We start from the raw sequence: 19043 nt of genomic DNA on the forward strand, positions 1-19043 counted from the left end.
ATCTGTTTCTTTTATTCCCCGATATCACTTCTCTGGCATCCAACCCATTATGTTCACTCTCAGAGTTACCACCCTGGTTATCTCTTCCTTGGATTATTGTAATCACTTCCTAATTGGTCTATCACCTCTTCTCTCTCGGAGCTGTTCTGTACAGTTAGAGGTGTCAGATTCAGTCCGCAAAACTCAAATGCCAGAGCAAACAGCTTAAGACATCATTGGGAAATACTTAGCAAAATGAATAAAAATACAGTACAAAATAGATAATAATAATAATATGTAGTTTTCTAGGTTAAGATGCAGACTCTAGATTCTTATATTGTTTAGTTTGCCCCATCTTTGTTTAAGTTTGACCCCAGGCTCTATACAGCAAATTGCCAAATTGATATTCCAAGGTCTGACCATTATACTCACCTGCTTTGGTGATTCTCCATTGCTTCAAGGATTTCATACAGGTTTCACATTTTGGACTTTAAAGTGCTTCATGATTTGATTTCATCATGTCTTTTTACTATTTTCATATTATTCTCCTACACCTTTCTTTACATTGTAGCCAGATTGTCTAGCTTACTCTTCACCATATATGGCATTTCTTTTCCCATCACGATGCATTTGCATGAACTAGATCTTTTCCCCTCTCACCTCCATCTTTTAAAACCATAGCTAAATTCAAGGCTTAGCTTAGGTACCCCTTCCTTCAAAAGGACTTTTTGATTCCTTCTTCTCCATTTTTAAGGCTTTTTCTTATTCTCATGTTTGAGAATTCTCCTTGCATGTATGAAGTATTGTTCAGTCCTTTTTCAGTCATGTCCTTCTTTTCATGACCCCCATTGGGGTTTTCTTGAGAAAGAGACTAGAATGGTTTACAATTTCCTTCTCCAGCTCATTTCATAGATGAGGCAACTGAGGCAAGCAGAGTGAAGTGACTTGTCTGGGATCACACAGTTAGTATATATCTGAGGCTGGATTTAAACTCAGGAAGATGAGTCTTTTTGAATCCAGCCCCATTGCTCTATCCATCGTGCCACCTAACTGCCTCCATAAAGTATTATGAAAGTATTTACTTTCATATGTTATTTTGTATTTATTTTCCATATAATTTATATCTATTTGTCTGCATACATAGTGTATTTCTCAAAGAATATAGGTACCTTGAGGACAGGCAGAGGTTGTTACATTATTGTCTTTGCATCTCCAGCCCCTGACTTAGTTCTTGGCACATAGTAGGTGCTTAGGAAATATTTGTTCGATTGCATTCAAACTGAATTGAGATTCTAAACTCTTGTTCTTTAGATTAAAAAGCCAGGAAGCCATAATCATCCTGAGTGTTATATTCCAAGGTGCAAAAACAGGTGTTGTTTTTTTTTGGCAGAAGAAAAGCACTAATATTGAGAAGAGCTGATCTCTGTGGTTTTGACTTTCTCCTCCCCTCATCTGGTTTTTTTTTCAGCAGAGATTTCTTCTTTATCACCATGGCACTGACCTGTTCTGAATCACTGTCTCAGCTACTCTGGGATATGGATGTAAAATCAACCTTAATTAGAAGGCATTCACATACAGTCAAGTGAAAGTAATATTCCCACCAACAGAGGATCCCAAAGGGGACACAAAGAATAGTGAAGAATAGATATGGGATTTGCATTTTATAGAATTGATAGCCAACAGGGAGCCTATTCTGGACCCATAAAAAGCCTGTTATTCAGGCAAAAGCTTTTAGGTTTTATTAGATCCAAGAATTTCTTCCTCCTCTCCTTCTCACCTTTTTCTCATTTCCTCTCTACTTCCTTCCTTCTTTTTTTTCTCTTCCTTTCTCCCTTCCTTCTTCCTCTCTTTTTATCTTCTTGCTCTGCCTCTCTTCCATTTGTCTTCCTTTTCCTTTTTTCCTTCTCTTTTTCCCTTTCTATCATCCCTTCTTTAGCCACTCTTCTTTTCACCTTTTCCCTTTCCTTTTTCTCCCTGCCTTCCTCTTCTCCTTTCTACCTCTTATTCTGCCCCTTCGCCCCACTTCACTTCCCCCCTCCTTTTCTTCATCTCCCTCCCCATTTTTCTTCTTGCTCTCTCCCTTCTTCCTGCTCCCCCTCTTCAGACAAAAGTGACAGTCTTGTTCCTCAATTAGCTTATGTTCCATCGGGAATATATATACACAAGTAAGTAATGCAAAATCTAGTATTTATTCCCATTCCTTTGCTACCATACCATTGTAAGTGACTGAACCTTTGGATTCATTACCCTAAGTCAACCATAAAGCCCATTCCATGGAGGAGTTAATTTATTGATCATTTCACTCCCACTCTGGATTGATTGATAGTGACTACAGACTCACTTATTTACTACACCAGGCTCCATACCTGTCTACTTTGACTATCTCACCATCCCATTTGCCACAGAGAACATCCCTCTGCTCTCACTTACCAATCTTTTCCCTTGCTGTAAGTACTTTCCTATACTGTACTTTGGGTACAGTAACCAAATGAATATTATTATGGCATCTGGAAAGATTAGGCCAGTCTACTGCCCTTTGAATCAGTTCAATATTCTCCTTATAAAATCTCTTTCTCTGGCCATTATTCACCTATGTATATTGCCTTTTCTTATGAAAATGTCCTTGAGAGCAGGAACTATCCCTGTTTTGTACGTTGCTTTTTGTCCTTCATTTTCAAAGAGGATCATGATGTGCAGTGAGTTGGATTTCAGTAAGGGAGAGCTATGCAAGGTTACCTGCTTCATTTTACCCTTCAGAACCATCTGGGTCCAGTGGCAAGATATAGATCAGGACAACAGGAGAAGTCCCTAGATGCAGTGGCCTTTTTACCCTAAGGTCTTTAACTGGTCTTTGTTTAACTGAGGCAACACTCATTCAGTGTTTAAGCATAGGTAGCAGTTGAGACAAAGAATCTCCTCTTTTACCTAATCCAAAACTCGAAATAAATGAATCTGAGAGGGGAAGACCCTCAGGGTTTCTGGGCAAGGCAGAAATGACTAGCACTTAGCAACCTGTTTGACACATAGTAGATGATAATTAATGCCTTTTCATTCAACCAGAAACATCATATTTCCTGACTGTTAACAACTCCTTAGCGCCATCCCCTATAGTGAAATGAAAAGACTCAGGGGATCATAGATTTTTATGACCCTAAAAGCTGTCTAGTTCAATTTCATCACTTTTTACAGATAAGGAAACTGAGAAGCAAATGACTTCCAAGATCACCCAGATAGTAATAAATGTCAGAGACAGAAAGAACCCAGTTTGTCTGAAGCCACAGTCAGAGCACTTTACACCAAGCCACATTGTCTATTCAAAGAGGCAGTGGTGAGATCCCAAGATTGGGAATAAGTCCCTACTGTTAGTACAGACTTCCCTACTTATTAGCTGGTTTATTTTGGGTAAATCATATCATCTCTCTGAATCTCAGTTTCCTTGTCTATAAAACAGGAATAAAAATGTTCCCATTTTCTGATTCATTATGTTATGAGGAAAAAATACCCCAAATGAAAAATTAATTGACATTACACTGTGAGATCTTTGAGGGGGAGGGACTATCGTTTTATCTTTCTGCATATCCTCAGTGCTTAGCACAGTGCCTGGCATATATAATTAGTAAATGTTTATTGATTGATTGCTAGGTAATTAATGTAGATCTTTTACTGCTATATAAAAGTGAGTTGTTATTATTGGTATCTAGGCCAAACTACCCGGCCACCTTCCTTGAATTTCCTGTGGAGATCATGGGATCACATACCTAGCAACAGAAGGAACCTCAGAGACTTTTTAATCAATCCCTTCATTTTATATATGGAGAAACTGCAACTCAAAGACTGTAGGTGACTTGCCCAAGTTCATTCAGATCAAAAGGGAAAAAGGCAGAATGATTTAATTTTTCCTCTCCTGTGCCATCACATGTGCTCACCTGTCCCTTGCATTCTATCAAGAGTAGGTTAATTCAGCCTCTAGCTTTCTAGGAAGCTCAACCATAACATTCTACCCAAGTTGACTTCCCTAAGAGAGTACTCCATGAAATAGACCTTCTTGTTTACCCTTCACTCCAGAATCTGGAAAAGCAACTATTATTATCTTATCATCAGGTTGTGGGAAGACCACTAAATTTGGAGTTGATGGCTATGGATTCAAATTCCAAGCTTTCCAATAACTTGTTTTATGATCTTAACCAAGTCCTGATATACTTCTAGAAATATTTGAGGGAACCAATGAATGCAGAATTCTTACATATAGCTCTATAATGACATGGAATATATGCTCTGCAATCTATAGAACCACATTTGTATGGTGAGTTGAGCTTTATAAAGTGCTTTCACACATTATTTCATTTATGGTAGGTTGGTACTACAGTGGATAGAGCCTGGAGTCAAGGAGACAAAGTCAATTAAACTTTGTTTGTCTCAGTTTACTTTTAGTAAACTTTCTTTTTTCTTTCCTTTTTTTTTTTTACTTTTACTAAAAGGGAGCTGACAATAGCTTTTATCTCATGGGGTTGTTACAAGAATCAAATGAGAATATTTGTAAATAATTTTATCACTAAATGTATTGTATTTCAATTGTTTTCACATCTTTGGTCCCATTTGAATTATTTTTTGGCAAAGATAGTAGAGCAGTTTGCCATTTCCTTCTGCAGCTCATTTTATAGATGAGCAAACTGAGGTGAACTGAGGTAAGGGACTTGCTTAGTATTATATAGCCAGTAAATGTCAGAGGCTGGATTTCAATTTAGGTCTTTTTTACTTTAGGTCTGATGTTCCATCCATTGTGCCACATAGCTGCCTCCAAAAGCACACTAGTTGATACTGTATAAGTGCTTAAGCCTTCCTTTCTTAAGTTATATATAATTCTGAGAAGTGGAAACTATAGGTCTTATCAACTCTATTTTGCAAATGAGAAAAATAAGGTCCAGAGAAGTTAAGTGATTTGTCTAATGTCATATAGCTAGTCAGGAGTGTGATTTGAACTCAGAACATTACCTCTACATTGCCTCTCATTTATACCACTCTGTTAATTTTGACTATTACTGTTATTCTGATCATGTCTACCTCCATCCACCCAGCTGACTTCGTAAGACCTGTACAAAAGGTTTCTCATGGGAACATTTTATTCTCTCCTAGGAGCATGAACTGAAGGATGCTGCACAAGGGAAGAGTCGCCTGAGACTTCAGTATGCTAACCTTTCCCACAAGGCACTGCAATATGAGCAGGTAACCATGAGAACTGACTGATCTAATAAAGGGGGGAATCACCCTATATAGCATAGTATTTAGCTAGACACAAGGTCCAGAGTAAGGTCTTTATAGGAATTCTGTCAATGATGATGATGATGATGAAGGAAGGGGAAGAGAAAGAAAAGAAGCATAAGCATAAGCTCCAGCAGAAGAAGACAATGAAGATTTCAGTTTAGTCTTTGTCTTTATATACCCAGTGTCTAGAACATGCTTAATGAAAGCGCGTTGATTGATATGATGATGCTATAAATACAAGCCCACACAGAGACACAATCAAAACAGAAAAACTTGGCACTCAGTTGTAAGGAAAATATCCATAAGATTATGGAGAGCTAACATTTCTTTCTACAGCATTCTGGCCCACAAAGTGCATTCCCCACAAAAATTCAGCGATGGAAAGGGTCTAAAAATTATCATCACCATCCAGGGACCCTAAACGAGTCACAGAACCAAGCCTTGCTCACATGGGTATTAAGTATCCATATCAGCACTTGAACAGAAAGCTTCCCACTGTTCTTCCCAGAGTACCAGGCTACCTCTCAGGACTTCTGGGGGAACCCGATTATCCCAACATGCTGTATTCAGTTTGAAAGCCCTGTTTACAGTTTTAGATGTGCTCATTTTTAGACAAGGTGGAACATAGCCTTAAACCAAAGGAATGAGTCTCTAATGGTAGAATTGCAGTTGTCAGAGACAGACTGATACGTCTTGAGAAGGGAAGTTGGTGAGTCTCCATTCTTCATAAAATACTTTGAATAGGCAAAATATTCTGCCAAAATAAACTCTAGACGGGGAAGCTGAGTCATCTTGCCTTTTCCTTTTCGGATGTCTAGCACCTAAATCTGATCATGTCCTCCCTCCTACAATGATCTTGTATTCATTCCATATGTGTGTGTATGGATGCACATGCATATATTTACATATATATATGCATGTGTATATAGCTTCTGTATCTCATAGGTATATTTTTTGTTTCCTCTAATAGATTTTAAGTTCTTCAAGGGAAAGTACTATTTCATTATTATTTTTACAATCCCCAATGCCCGGCATCTTGAATGTGATCCATAAATCCTTGTTGATTGAGATAAAGGACGTAGTCAGATTTAAAAGACATCGAAAAGAAACACTGCAAATATCAAGTTTAGCGATTATGAGGAAATCAGTGTAGAAATGAGATTTACAGATTGTAAATAAGTTCCTTGGGAGCAGAGGCCAATTTACAATCTTCATCATTGTATCCCTGTGTGCTTAATACACAGGAGATTAATAAGGGCTTATAAAATTGTTGCTTGCTAGTTTGATTAAAATCACAGATCACACTTTTAAGTTTTATTCTTTTATCCCTATAATCACACGTTTTAAAAATAAAAACTGTTTTGTTCAAGGCTGAGGAACACAGAGCATTTGCTCAGTAATGCTGCTCGGTGAATGTTTGGCAGCTGTCGCTGGAACCAAGTCAGAGCTGTGAATAAGACCTCTTGGCAGGCTCACAGATTCCTTGCCTCCCTTCCTGGAGTCTGGCTCAGGTTTTCTAATAAAGCCCCCACACGTGCCATCATTTAACATCTCTGGCTCCACAGTCCGTACCTTGTATATCTCTTTCTTGTTTCTTCCTTAAAAAGGAAGTTTAGAAACTTGATCCCTCACTGAGACAGCCTTGTAAATAGAATCTGCTGGCACAGCTTTAAGGGAGCAGAAAGGGGCAGAGGCAGATAAAGAAAGATAGGGCCCTGGAAAAGTCAACAAGCAAAGCACTAAGTCAGCCAGAGCTTTTGTTTGACTTTTTTTTTTCCTTTTCCAAGCTTGTTTTTTTTTTTTTTTGCTCCTCAATAGCTAGCAAAGAACAAAGGGTGGGGTCTACACCTCCAGATTAAAATGTCTGATCTCAATACCGGAGTTCTCCTTCAATCCGTTAGTTGTCAGATTGATCAACAAATATTCATGTAGGCATGAGGGATAAAGAGACGAAAATGAAACAAACTCCTTCCCTCTGGGACTTTGTATTCTGTAAAAGCTTGACCTCTGCATTGTACATGGCAACAACAAGATTATACAATGAACGATTCTGATGGATGTGGCTCTCTTCAACAATGAGATGATTCAGACCAGTTCCAAGAGAGCCATCTACACCCAAAGAGAGCACTGTGGGAACTGAGTGTGGATCACAACATAGCATTCTCACTCTTTTTGTTGTTGTTTGCATTTTATTTTCTTTCTTGTTTTTTCTGGTTTGATTTGATTTTTCTGATGCAGCAAGATAATTGTATAAATATGTATGCATATATTGGATTTAGCATATTTCTACCATGTTTAACATATATTGGACCCCTTGCCATCTTAGGAAGGGGGGAAATTGGAACAGGAGGTTTTGCAAGGGCTAATGTTTTTTATTTGTTTGTTTGTTTTTGTTTTGTTTTGTTTTATTTGTTTGGTTTCTTTTGCTGAAGCAACTGGGGTTAAGTGACTTGCCCAGGATCACACAGCTAGGAAGTGTTATGTGTCTGAGACCAGATTTGAACTCAGATCCTCCTGATTTCATGACTGATGCTCTATCCATTGCCCCTGCAAGAGCTAATGTTAAAGAATTGTCTGTGCATGTGTTTTAATAAAGGGAAAAAAGCCTGATCTCCTCAGGTGACTTCCTCTATATTCTTTAACTTCTTACATTAAACAGTTTATCAATAAACATTTGCTAAGTACCCATTATGTACCATATTATGCTAGATGTTGTGGATTCAAAGCAGAAATAAACAGTTCCTACCCTCAAAGTGCCCATAGTGGAACCAAGAGAAATTATACTGCCTCACAGTCAGTCAATAAGCATTTATTAAGCACCTACTATATGCCAGGGACTAATTTTTTTCTAAAAAGGCAAAAATAGTAAAGGTAAAGCTGGAAGGAACTCAGAAGCTATCTAACCTACTCTTTCCTTCTCACCCCCCAGCAATTTTACAGATGAGAAAACTGACCTGTTCACATAAAGACATAAATAAATTAAAAACTGTGAGTCACCTGAGTCTGAGGGCAGCCAGGAGAGCTGTTGGAGTGCCAGGGAATACCTGCTCACCTAGTGCCAGCTTAGAGTTGTGTAACGGCATTAACACTGTTTCAAGGACACACAGAAACCTTCTGTAAGCTGGGGAAAGACAGGTCTTGGTTTCCACTGCCTACTTTACAATCTTTTCACTGGTAGTGGAGCTTGAGAGAACAAAATTCATTATTGGGACTCTTAATTATGGATGCAAGAAAGTGCTTCTCCTGCATCCTCCCTAAAGCCTGCATTGAGATAATTGGCATGCCGAGGCAAAGATGGAACATCGGACCATCTGAAATGTTCAGTGGCAGCTCCCCTGAGTCAGTCGCCTTGTCACATAGATGAAGGGAGGCAATCAAATTGAGTGTAAAGGATGGTGATATAAATAGGAAGTGGGTAGCTAAAATTTTAATAATCATGAAGTACCTCAAGGAGCTGATGATTTGTCACTGGAAGTGCTTCTATCACCTCAAATAGCAGCTCTTCCTTGAATGTAGTGGGAACACAAGTTCCTATATCTGGAATTGGAAGGATCCTCTGAAGTTATCTCCTCCAAGCTCCTCATTGTTACAGATGAGTAAACTGAGGCCATTCTGTGCACAAAGTCACCCAAGCAGGTGTATTTTTTGAGTTTCTGCATCAGAAATATTTGTCATCTTCTAAGAGGTGATGCTGAACCAACTTAGCTTGGTTGGTCCTCAGACAAAAGACTTATTGTCTGTCACATCCTTTGTCCCACACTTACAGTCTTTCCAGAGTTTATGCTGTTCTAGCAGAGCTTTTGAGAACATAGGGTCACTCCCATATGTGTCTTTGTATTCTGGGTACGTAGCATAGTATCTAGAACATAGTAGGTACTTATGAAGTACTTTATTTTTAGGGGATGTTCAATACAGAGACTTCAGGTCATGGCAGGGTAGATACTCAAAGAGATCGTTAGATTGTAAAAACTCTTTGAGGGCAGGGAGTCATTTAATCCGTGTGTTATTATTATTATTATTTTTTTTTTTTTTGCTAAGGCAATTGGGGTTAAGTGACTTTCCCAGGGTCACACACACAGTTAGGAAGTGTTAGGTATCTGAGGTCAGATTTGAGCTCAGATCCTGCTGACTTCAGAGTTGATGCTCTATCCACTGCACTATCTCGCTGTCCCTCATGTCCTATTCTTTGTTGAGCTCATTTGGGATTGCCTTACAAACCTTAAAGTATCATGTAAATGTTTTTTGTTGCCCAGCCATTTTAATTGTATCCAACTCTCCATGACCTCATTTGAGTTTTCTTGGCAAAGGTATTGGAGTGGTTTGCCATTTCCTTCTCCAGCTCATTTTACAGATGAAGAAACTGAGGCAAATAGGTTTAAATGACTTGCCCAGGGTCTCCTAGCTAAGTGTCTGAGGCCAGATTTGACCTCAGGAAGTTGAGACTTCCTGACTTCAAGGCCAGAACCCTATCCATCTAGCTGCCCACACAGCTGCCCTACAGATCATACTTACCAGCTTTACAAAGCTCTTCCTAATACATCCCGGAACCTCATGGCAATTTTGTAGGGCTGTTAGGATAGGACATAATATTCATATTTTCTATTTGAGGAAACTGAGCTCTAGAGAAATCAAGTGTTGTGCTCAGTATCACATAGTGAATTAGTAGAAGGGTAATTTTGCTGCAACTTCCCAGTGCACACAACCCCTCTCAACACTAATAGACCGAGGCTGTCTGGGAGCAGCCAAGTACAAACTCCATGCAAAGATTGTGCTTTGCATGGGAATGCTAATAAAAGAGCCTCGAGGACTCCAGAAACTGATTTTTCTTCCAGTCTCCTGAGGTGATTTCTTTCTGGGCCAACTATTAGCCAACAGGCAGTAGAGAAGGGCCTACAGCGGGGCTGAAGCGTGAGGCAAAAGAGCAGCAGCCTGGCAGAGCCAAGGATGCTGAGCATTTTCATCCTCCCACAGGCCTGTGGCCCAGGCAGCAATCTGGGTCAGCTGCCATTGCCACCGGGTACGGCAGCACAGAGTGGCTGTGTGCCCCATGTGAGCTCATTCCATGCGTGCCCCAGATGCTCCTGGGCAGAAGGCTTGGTGAAGGTAGAAGTGCACTCATACTCAGTGACAGCTTTGTGCTGCAGTTCAGCAGGCAGCATTATGGAGACTACCAGCCAGTTGGCACTAGAGAGACACATCGGGGAGATATTCTTACTCTCTGTTGAGGTCAGTGGTGATTTACAGAGTGCTGGCTGTGCACAGAGCATCCTCCTTGCCTCTAGAGAGGGAGACAAAAAAGTGGGAGTTTACTCTTTGCAGGGTCTCAGGATGCAGGTCCCGGGGACAGCAAGTGCAAATGTCCATAGATGGAGTCCCTTGTTTGAGGAATAAAAGGAAGACTAGTGTGGCTGTAAAGAAAGGGAGGGTTTAAGATCTGAAAGTACTGGAAAAGTTGGGACTAGTTATGAAGGGCTTTGAGCACTTTTAACCACCGATGTTATATTTGGTTCTAGAGGGGCTAGCGAGCCAGCCGCTGGAGTCTGGAATGAAGGGGTGATCTGCACTTTGGAAAGATCCCTTTGACAGCTGAGCAGAGGCTGAGGACATTAGGGTGGGTTAGATCTGAGCCCACCAGCAGGCCATTACAAGAGAGCAGACTTGAGATCACAGGGACTTGTGACAGAACGGTGACAGTGTCGGGGAAGAGAAAAGGATATAGGCAAGAGATGGCAATAAAAGTAAAATCAATAAACTTTGGCAATAGATTGTGTGTGAGAGAGGGGTAAGATATAGTGAGGAGATGCCTATCTATGCCTCAGTTACCTCAACTGTAATATGAGGGGATTGGATCAAATGGTTGCTGAGTTCACTTGCAATCTATGTTCTTGTGGATCCCCTCTTCGGTACTGATGATGAGTCCAACATCAGCTACTAGAAGGATCTCCAGTGGTGGAAAACTTGCTACCTTCCATAATAATCCCATTTACATGAATGTACATTGCTTGGAACAGCTAGATGGCATAGTGAGTAGAGCACTGGGCCTAGAATCAATAAGACCAGAGATCAAATCCAGGCTCAGATATTTCCTAGATGTGTGACCCTGTCACTTAACTCTGTTTACCTCAGTTTACTTCTGTAAAATGAGCTGGAGAAGGAAATGGTGAACCAGTCTAGTGTCTCTGCCAAGAAAACCCCAGATGTTATCATGAAGGATGAGATATGACTGAAACGACTGGGCAACAACAAAACATTGCTGAGTTTTTTCTTTAATTGAACCAAAATTTGCTCCCCCATTTTTTAAAGAAACATCCATATTTTGTCTAATTAGACAAAATATGCTAAAGAAGGAGAGCTTGGATTAGGAGGCAATGGATCAGGGTTCAGGTCCAGGCTCTGCCAGATATTGCTGGGTAGGACTAGATGCTGACTCTAAATGCAGTGTCCTTTGCAATACACTGACCAATCACTGTTAGCTCCTTCTGACACAATTCCTACAACTATTGCTACTTATGTATCCATGACTGAACTTCTTTAGGTCTTAAGCTTCTCCATAAGTAGGATGAGAGAATTAGATTAGTTGAATTCCAAAGGTCCTTTCCACATAGAGGAACAAAATGTCAGTGTTGAGAGGAGGGCTTTCTGGAGGAAGTAAACTTTGACCTGTATTTGGATGAAAAGGATAAAAATGTCTTTTAGGAAAAATCAGGTCTTCTTGGAGTAGATAGTACTAGACAGATTCCGCTTCCAATTCTCAACCTTTCCATCCAAGATAAAGTTGGAACAGAGGACTTCTTGCAAAAATCACATATAATTTTTACACTGTAGCAGCAAAGTAGGAGCATTGGGAAAGGATGCTAGGTAGAACAGTGTCCTAGAATGTTGATATCATCTTTACTAAAGTTCACCTTCCCCATATTATTCCTTCTCTAAGCCAGTCCAAAAATCACTCCCTACAGTACAAGATTTCAAAGTGACTATGACCTATTGCAACTATTTAATGTCGTAGATTTAGAGATGGAAAAGACTTGGCAAAGGGGAAATAGCATTGCACTTGGAGTTGGGAAGATCAGCCTCTAAGTCCTTCCTCCTGTGCTTATTTGCTATGTGACTAGTTGTGGACAAGTCACTTGACCTGCCTTAGACTAATTTTCCTCATCTAGAATTGGGGATGATTTGTTGTTATTGTTCAGTAGTTTCGGTTCTGTTCTACTCTTTATCACCCCATTTGGGGTTTTCTTGGCAAAGATACTGGAGTGGTTTGCCCTTTTCTTATCCAGCTCATTTTACAGAGGAGGAAACTGAGGCAAACAGGATCAAGTCATTTACCTAGGATCACACAGTTTAATAAATAGCTGAGGTCAGATTTGAACTAAGGTTTTCCTAACTCCAGACTCAAAACTATCCATTATGGCGCCACTTAGCTGCCTCCCTACTAATGATTACATGATGTCTGTTGCCATCTAATGAGTAATTATAAATTTATTTTTTATTATATTATATAATATTATATTGTTTTATATATATTACATAATAATATATTATATTATAAATTAAAATGCTTTATAGAAGTCCTAAGCATGGAAACAGTGTGACATGTATTCTGTTTCTTAGGCTTTAAAAAGACTTCAACTCCCAGACTTGTAAAGGGTCTCAATGGCCACCTAGTGCAACATATATGTGGATAAGAATCTACAGAAGCATTAAGTGGTCATCTAGCCTTTGCTTGAATATTTCTTGTGATATAGCATCCCATGGACTCTTTGGAAGCTCGTTCTGCTTTGGGAAAACCCTAATAGTCAAAAGATACTTCCTCCTATCAGGCTTCTTATGTCTCTCTGCAAATTCTATACATGTCTCTCAGTTCTTTCCTCTAGAGCTAATCCCCTCTTCGTGTCATAATGGTTCAAACACTTTAAAATGTTTATCTTGTCTCTACTGAATCTTCTCTTCACCAGAATAACCATTCTAATTCATCCAGTCAATCCTCATATCACATGATCTCAAGACTCTTCAGCATCCTAGTTATCTTCCTCAGAATGGTCTCCAAATTATCCACATCTTTCCTAATATGTAGCTTTATTCGATCAAATTCAACATGCATTTATTAAACATATACTGTATGTAGAATCAGGGATACAAAGGCCATGCTTTCAAGAAGATTTCACTTATACGTTAAAAAAATTTAATGTAGGGGGCAGCTAGGTGGTGCAGTAGATAGAGCACCAGCCCTGAAGTCAGGAGGACTTAAGTTCAAATCTGATTTCAGACACTTAACATTTTTTAGCTGTGTGATCCTGGGCAAGTCACTTAACCCCAATGGCCTCAGGGAAAAAATTAATGCAAAATGTCATTGAGAAGATGACATTTATGCAATATGTGCATAAAACAAATGTAAAATAAATACAAAGTAATTTGTAAGGAGAGGCCATCAATAACCAGGAGAGTTAGCACAGACTTCCAGGAGTGGGTAGCACCCAGCCTTTGGTTCAGTGGTTAGAAGCCTCCTATTTCTGTGGTAGCCTATTCTACCTTGAAATAGCTTCTCCTGAAGGGCAGTGTCCTTTTGTTCTCTTACTTGCTTTCCCCAGATCCTTACAAAATAATAGCATCTCGATCCAGTATTCTGGGAAACTAAAAATCAAAGGTATTAAAAGGATCTCTGACTTTTTAAGTTAAATGGAGGTTACAAGCCAATCATGACATTTTCGCCTCTGAGAACTTGAAAGTTGTTTTTTCTCTCTGGCTGTCTGATGCATCACTTAATAGCAAAACTGTTTTAAGACATTTGTATCCACAAAACCTCTCCATGACCTCTTCTGAGAACACCTTCCAGACAGGTAACAACATTCCAGTGGAAGCCTGGAAAATTCGTGCCTCTCACCTTCTGTGTGTCTAGTGGTACTGACATTGTCACCTAAAGCAAACATCATGACATACACGGCATGTGGAACCAATGAAGCTCTCCCACAAAAGAGCATGACCTTCAAAGAACCTGTTATAGCAGTATGATTCATGGGAAAACATTTTAGGGAGAAAGCAAATGTTCAGCTGGGTTAAAATGGATCTTCTGTATCATCAACAATAAAAAGAACTTGAAAGTAAAGGGGAAACCGTTTCTATATCTCTGTCTTGTGACTCACACTTATCAGAAGCCAAAAGATAGATTTGGACTAGCTGGACATCCCTGAAAGATCATCATCCTTAAATGTAGCTTCTCATCCAAAAATGAGATATTGGACTAAAATGATCATAAAGGTATCTTTAAACACTAAAAAACTAGGAGTTTTTGAGGAAGGGGAGGATGAGGTTTAGACCTGTGATTCCATCAAGGGAGGGAACTTTTGGTGTTGAAATTCTTCCCCTGACATAGAGTGGCAAATCATTTCTACCTGATGGTCTAGGAGAGGTACTTGGGACCCCAAAAGGCTAAGTGTTATGGCTAGGGCCATACTCCTAGTGCCAGAGGCTTGCCTAAAGAGGCTGGTCCTCTATTCATTATTCCCCATTCCCTCTCTGAATAATATTAATCTTAAAAATCACAACAAAGACACAGTGTGGTGATGCAGGCTTGTAATCCTTGCTTTTGATGGAGGCTGAGGCTGGTGGATTCCTTGAGTCCAGGGTTGCTGAGATATGAGAAAACTAAAGCCAGTGGGTGTCTGCACTGAGTCCAGTGGCAATGTAAGCCCTTGGGGGCTCCTCATGCTGCCGGAAGAGGGGTGAAACGTGTCCAAGTTGGGAAAATGGAGCCAGTCTGAACTTTGCTAGATCAGGATCAGGCCTGTGAGTAGCCACTGTACTTTCACCCTGAGTGAGTTAGGGAGACCTAATCCAAAATAAAATAAGATAAAAAATTAGATAAGTATCTGAAGAGCTGATAATCATGCAGAACCATGGAATGTTAAAGCTGGAAGAGATGATAAAAATCATTATCTAATCTTTTATTTTGCAGAGGAGGAAACTAGAGCAAGAGAAGGGAAGTATTTGGCCAAGGTCAGCTAGGTAATGGGAAGCTAGGTGGTGCAATAGACAGAGTGTCAGGCCTGGAGAGAAGATCTGAGTTCAAATCCAGCCTCAGACACATACCAGTTGTGTGAACCTGGACAAATCACTTGACCCTGTTTGCCTCAGTTTCCTTATCTGTAAAATGAGATGGAAAAAGAATTGGCAAACCACTTTAGTGCCATTGCCACGAAATCCCTGAATGAGGTCACAAAGACAGAGACATGATTGAAATGACTTGAACAACATAGGTAATATATTTCTATAGTACATTCCTTAAACATTTTCTATAAGGTAAGTAATTAAATTATCCCTTATTTTACAGTTGGTGAAAATTGAATTCCAAAGAAGTCAAGTGACTTGCCCAGTCACATAGCTAGTGAGATTGGAGTCAGAATTTTTAAAGGGACCTCAATCACTATGTAGTCTGATAGATCTCTGAACAAGAATTCCCTCCACAGTAAACCCATCAAGTCATTATCCAACCTTGCCTTGACCTGCAGTGAGGAGGAACTCACTGCCTCCCAAGGCAATCTAACCCACTTGAGAATCTCTCTCACTTTTACAAAGTTTTTCCTAAGTTTCTTTTTGAAACTTCTATTTCTCCTAGTTCTGTCTGGGACCATATTTATTGTTCAGGTGTGTCCAACTCTCCATGACCCCTTTTAAGGTTTTCTTGGCAAAAAAAAAGTGGTTTGTCATTTCCTTCTCCAGATCATTTTACAGATGAAGAAAGTGAGGCAAACAAGTTCATATATTCTAAATCTAATACCCCTTTCACATGGAAGCACCTTAAATGCTCAGACACAGTTCTCATGTCCCACCTGTTCTCAACTTTCTTTTCTCCTGGTGATCACTCTCAGTTCTTTCATGTCATATTGTATAAACTTGAGGCCCTTCAACATCCTCATTTTCTCCTCTGGTCCTTCTATTTATGAATGTCTTTCTTGATGGTAACCCCTAGAACTGGAAATAACAATGCCCCAAATTTAGTTTGACTAATGCAGATTGGACCCAGGTCCTCCTGACTTCTCACCCTAAGCCTCCCTCCACTCTAATCACAGTGCCTCTTTGTAAATAGCAGAGGTGAGGCTCAATCCTGTCTCTTGTCTACTACCTCAGTGTTCTTTCCATGATTCCAGAGCTGTATTTGTTCTATCTTGGTTAGCAAATGAATATGCCCTTAACTGCTAGAGGCTTTTATGTAAATGAGTCAGAGATGTATTCCCCTAATTTTATCCTATTTCAAGAAAGGTTTGAGGAACACTCTGTTTTTATTTTTCTCTCATGGATAGCTTTAAATGAAATCTCTCCTGATTCGATATAATTCAATTCAACAAATGTTTATGAAGATTTCCTAAGTGCCTGGCATCGAGCTCAGCACTGGGAATAACCAGCACAAGACTGAAAATAATCCATGCCTCAGAGAACTTACATTCTACTCTTTTCCCTCTTGCTTTTATAAAGGTAAAAGCAGACTATGACCGGCTCAGCCTCACCCTCACCATAGTGACCAAAGAACGTGATTTGGCCGTGAAGGAGAAATACCAGCTCCAAGCCAAACTGGAGAATCTAGAGCAGGTCCTAAAGGTAAGGGGTGCAGCCAATGTGTCTTCTCATTTCTGGATTTGTCAAGACCAGTGGGACAAAGGAGGGTGAAGGATAGGATACGGAATCACAAGGAGCTTCAGAGACATATGTTCCATTTTTGTTTTGAGATTGCTATCCATAAGAAGCTGTAAAGGATATCACCAAAGAAATACGTGGTTAAAAAAGAACATGGGTATGTGGCCATTTGGTGAGAGTGAGTGATGGGTTCTTTATGCCAAGTGAATTTGGGAAAGGCTGCCTACCCACAGGGGTGTATCTCTTGGTGTGAAGCTTGGGAACATTATGGACAAAGGTCATATAGGATAGATAGGATATACACTGTTGACATATTGATGAGATATTAGGTCCATTGGAAGGTCAACGTTGTGGATTTTTAGGGCAACTCTTCTTTTTATGGTTAAAGGGAAAAACACTAAATAATGAAACATTAATGTTTTTGGAACTGATGCTATAAAACTGATTCCATGGCTTAGAAAGTTAAATACTACTGAGCTGGGAGACTGAACAGAGTCATCCACCTGGAAATGTAGCCTGCTTAAGTTGAAAGACTTGAATATCTGTATTGGTTTAAAAAAAAAAGAATTCATGAATTTTCAGCTGCTTCTCAAATGTTTAACAAGCTTTATTATAATGAGGAAAGTTAGATCAGAAAATTACTTTATCAGGGAGCAGGTAAATTGGCTACTAGCTATGCATTTCTGATGGATTGAAATCTGCTTAAATAGACCATTTCCTAGGATGCTGGCATATAGGGGAGCCAGGGCTTGATTTGCTAATGATGTAATTGACTTGAATTCTGATAGCCTCCTGTAGACAAGTCATTTTAATTCATATTTTGTGAGCTAGTATGCAAATGACAGAGGCATTAGATCTGTCTCCTTTAAAAGCAAAAAGGTGTTTTATCTGGAAGTGTCTAAAGCTGATTAAAAAGGGAAACAGGGGAAAATTTGAAAATGTGTTAAATTTGTTTTTTTCCTCCCTCCCCTGAACCCCCTTCAGAAAAAAAAAAGAATCTCTATAACAACTAATTGAGATGTTTGGGGCAAGGAAGCTGCCCAGGGAACCTCCCAGCTAAAGCAATGAAGCTGATTTAAAAACAAAACAAAACAAAACATGACAACCAGCCACTTGACTCAGATGTATAGAATAGGGCTGACCCCTCTCATTACTGCCTCCAGTGAATTCAGGGGAAGTAAGCAGAAGCAAGGGCAGCGGCATCTGGGTGGTACAGTGTGTACTGGGCTTGGAATCAGGAAGACACATCTTCCTGAGTTCAAAGCAGACCTCAGCTACTTGTAGCTCTGTGACATTGGAGCAAGTCATTTACCCTGATTACCTCAGTTTCCTCATCTGTAAAGTGAGCTGGAAAAGGAAAAAGCAAAGTACTCTAGTATGTTTGTTAAGAAAACCCCTAAATGGGAGAGTCCAGCCGAACTGAAAAGAATAAAGAACAAGCAGAGGCAAAAGACCAATATGTGCGATGAATGTAACAATGCAAGTGGGAAATGGGGCACACACTTTCAGTTAAGATCACTGTATTATTCATTTTGCTTAACTGTTGTACTCTGTTAGAAGAGATCTTCCACTAGGACATGTAAGCATCTCTAAAACAAAACACCTCAATAAAACTAAAAATGTAAAAATAAAAAATAAATCACAAAATATGACCAAAAAGGAGATATGAGGAGGTCTTCTTTACAGAGATTGCAGATTGATTATAGAACAAGAAAAGGAGAATCTCAGACTTTTTATCAAGGACTGATTTGATTTCTTGAACTTTTTTTCCCCTTCTTAAAAATTCTTTGTTGTATGGAATAGGTTTTGGGGGAAGGAAGGAGGAAATATTGATGATGTCAAAACAAAAGCTATCAATAAAATTTTATTTTATAAATGAGATAATGGATTTACAATATTTTACAAAGCTTTAAAAGCTGTAGAAATATTAAGCTAGGCTTTTTTGTGTGATTTGCCAGGTATTCTTTGTTCTCATTTATAGATTATCACAGAGTAGCATTATCTAGAAACATCTCAGTGCTTCTGGGGTCATGATGTACCAATATCTTTTAGAATTATTACACATTAGGAGGATAGGATCATAGATGTTGAACTGGATGATGAAGACTATAGAGGTCACTAAGTACAACCCCCTTCATTTGACAAGAGAGAAAGATGTAGCCCAGGGAACTTAA

The 19043-nt window shown here is 39.4% G+C and overlaps 1 protein-coding gene across 9 annotated transcripts in view; it reads left to right on the plus strand.

The window, feature by feature from the left end:
- Nucleotides 1–19043, plus strand: part of RIMBP2 (RIMS binding protein 2) — a 489205-nt gene that overhangs the window by 321057 nt on the left and 149105 nt on the right. For all 9 annotated transcript variants that reach the window (XM_031948402.1, XM_031948398.1, XM_031948399.1 and 6 more), the window contains exons 8-9: nt 5113–5202; nt 16711–16833. In XM_031948402.1, coding sequence (XP_031804262.1) covers nt 5113–5202; nt 16711–16833 — 213 coding nt within the window. The remainder of the gene's footprint in view (nt 1–5112; nt 5203–16710; nt 16834–19043) is intronic.

The sequence above is a fragment of the Sarcophilus harrisii genome, chromosome 1 (genome assembly GCF_902635505.1).
Source record: "Sarcophilus harrisii chromosome 1, mSarHar1.11, whole genome shotgun sequence".
Classification (NCBI taxonomy): domain Eukaryota; kingdom Metazoa; phylum Chordata; class Mammalia; order Dasyuromorphia; family Dasyuridae; genus Sarcophilus; species Sarcophilus harrisii.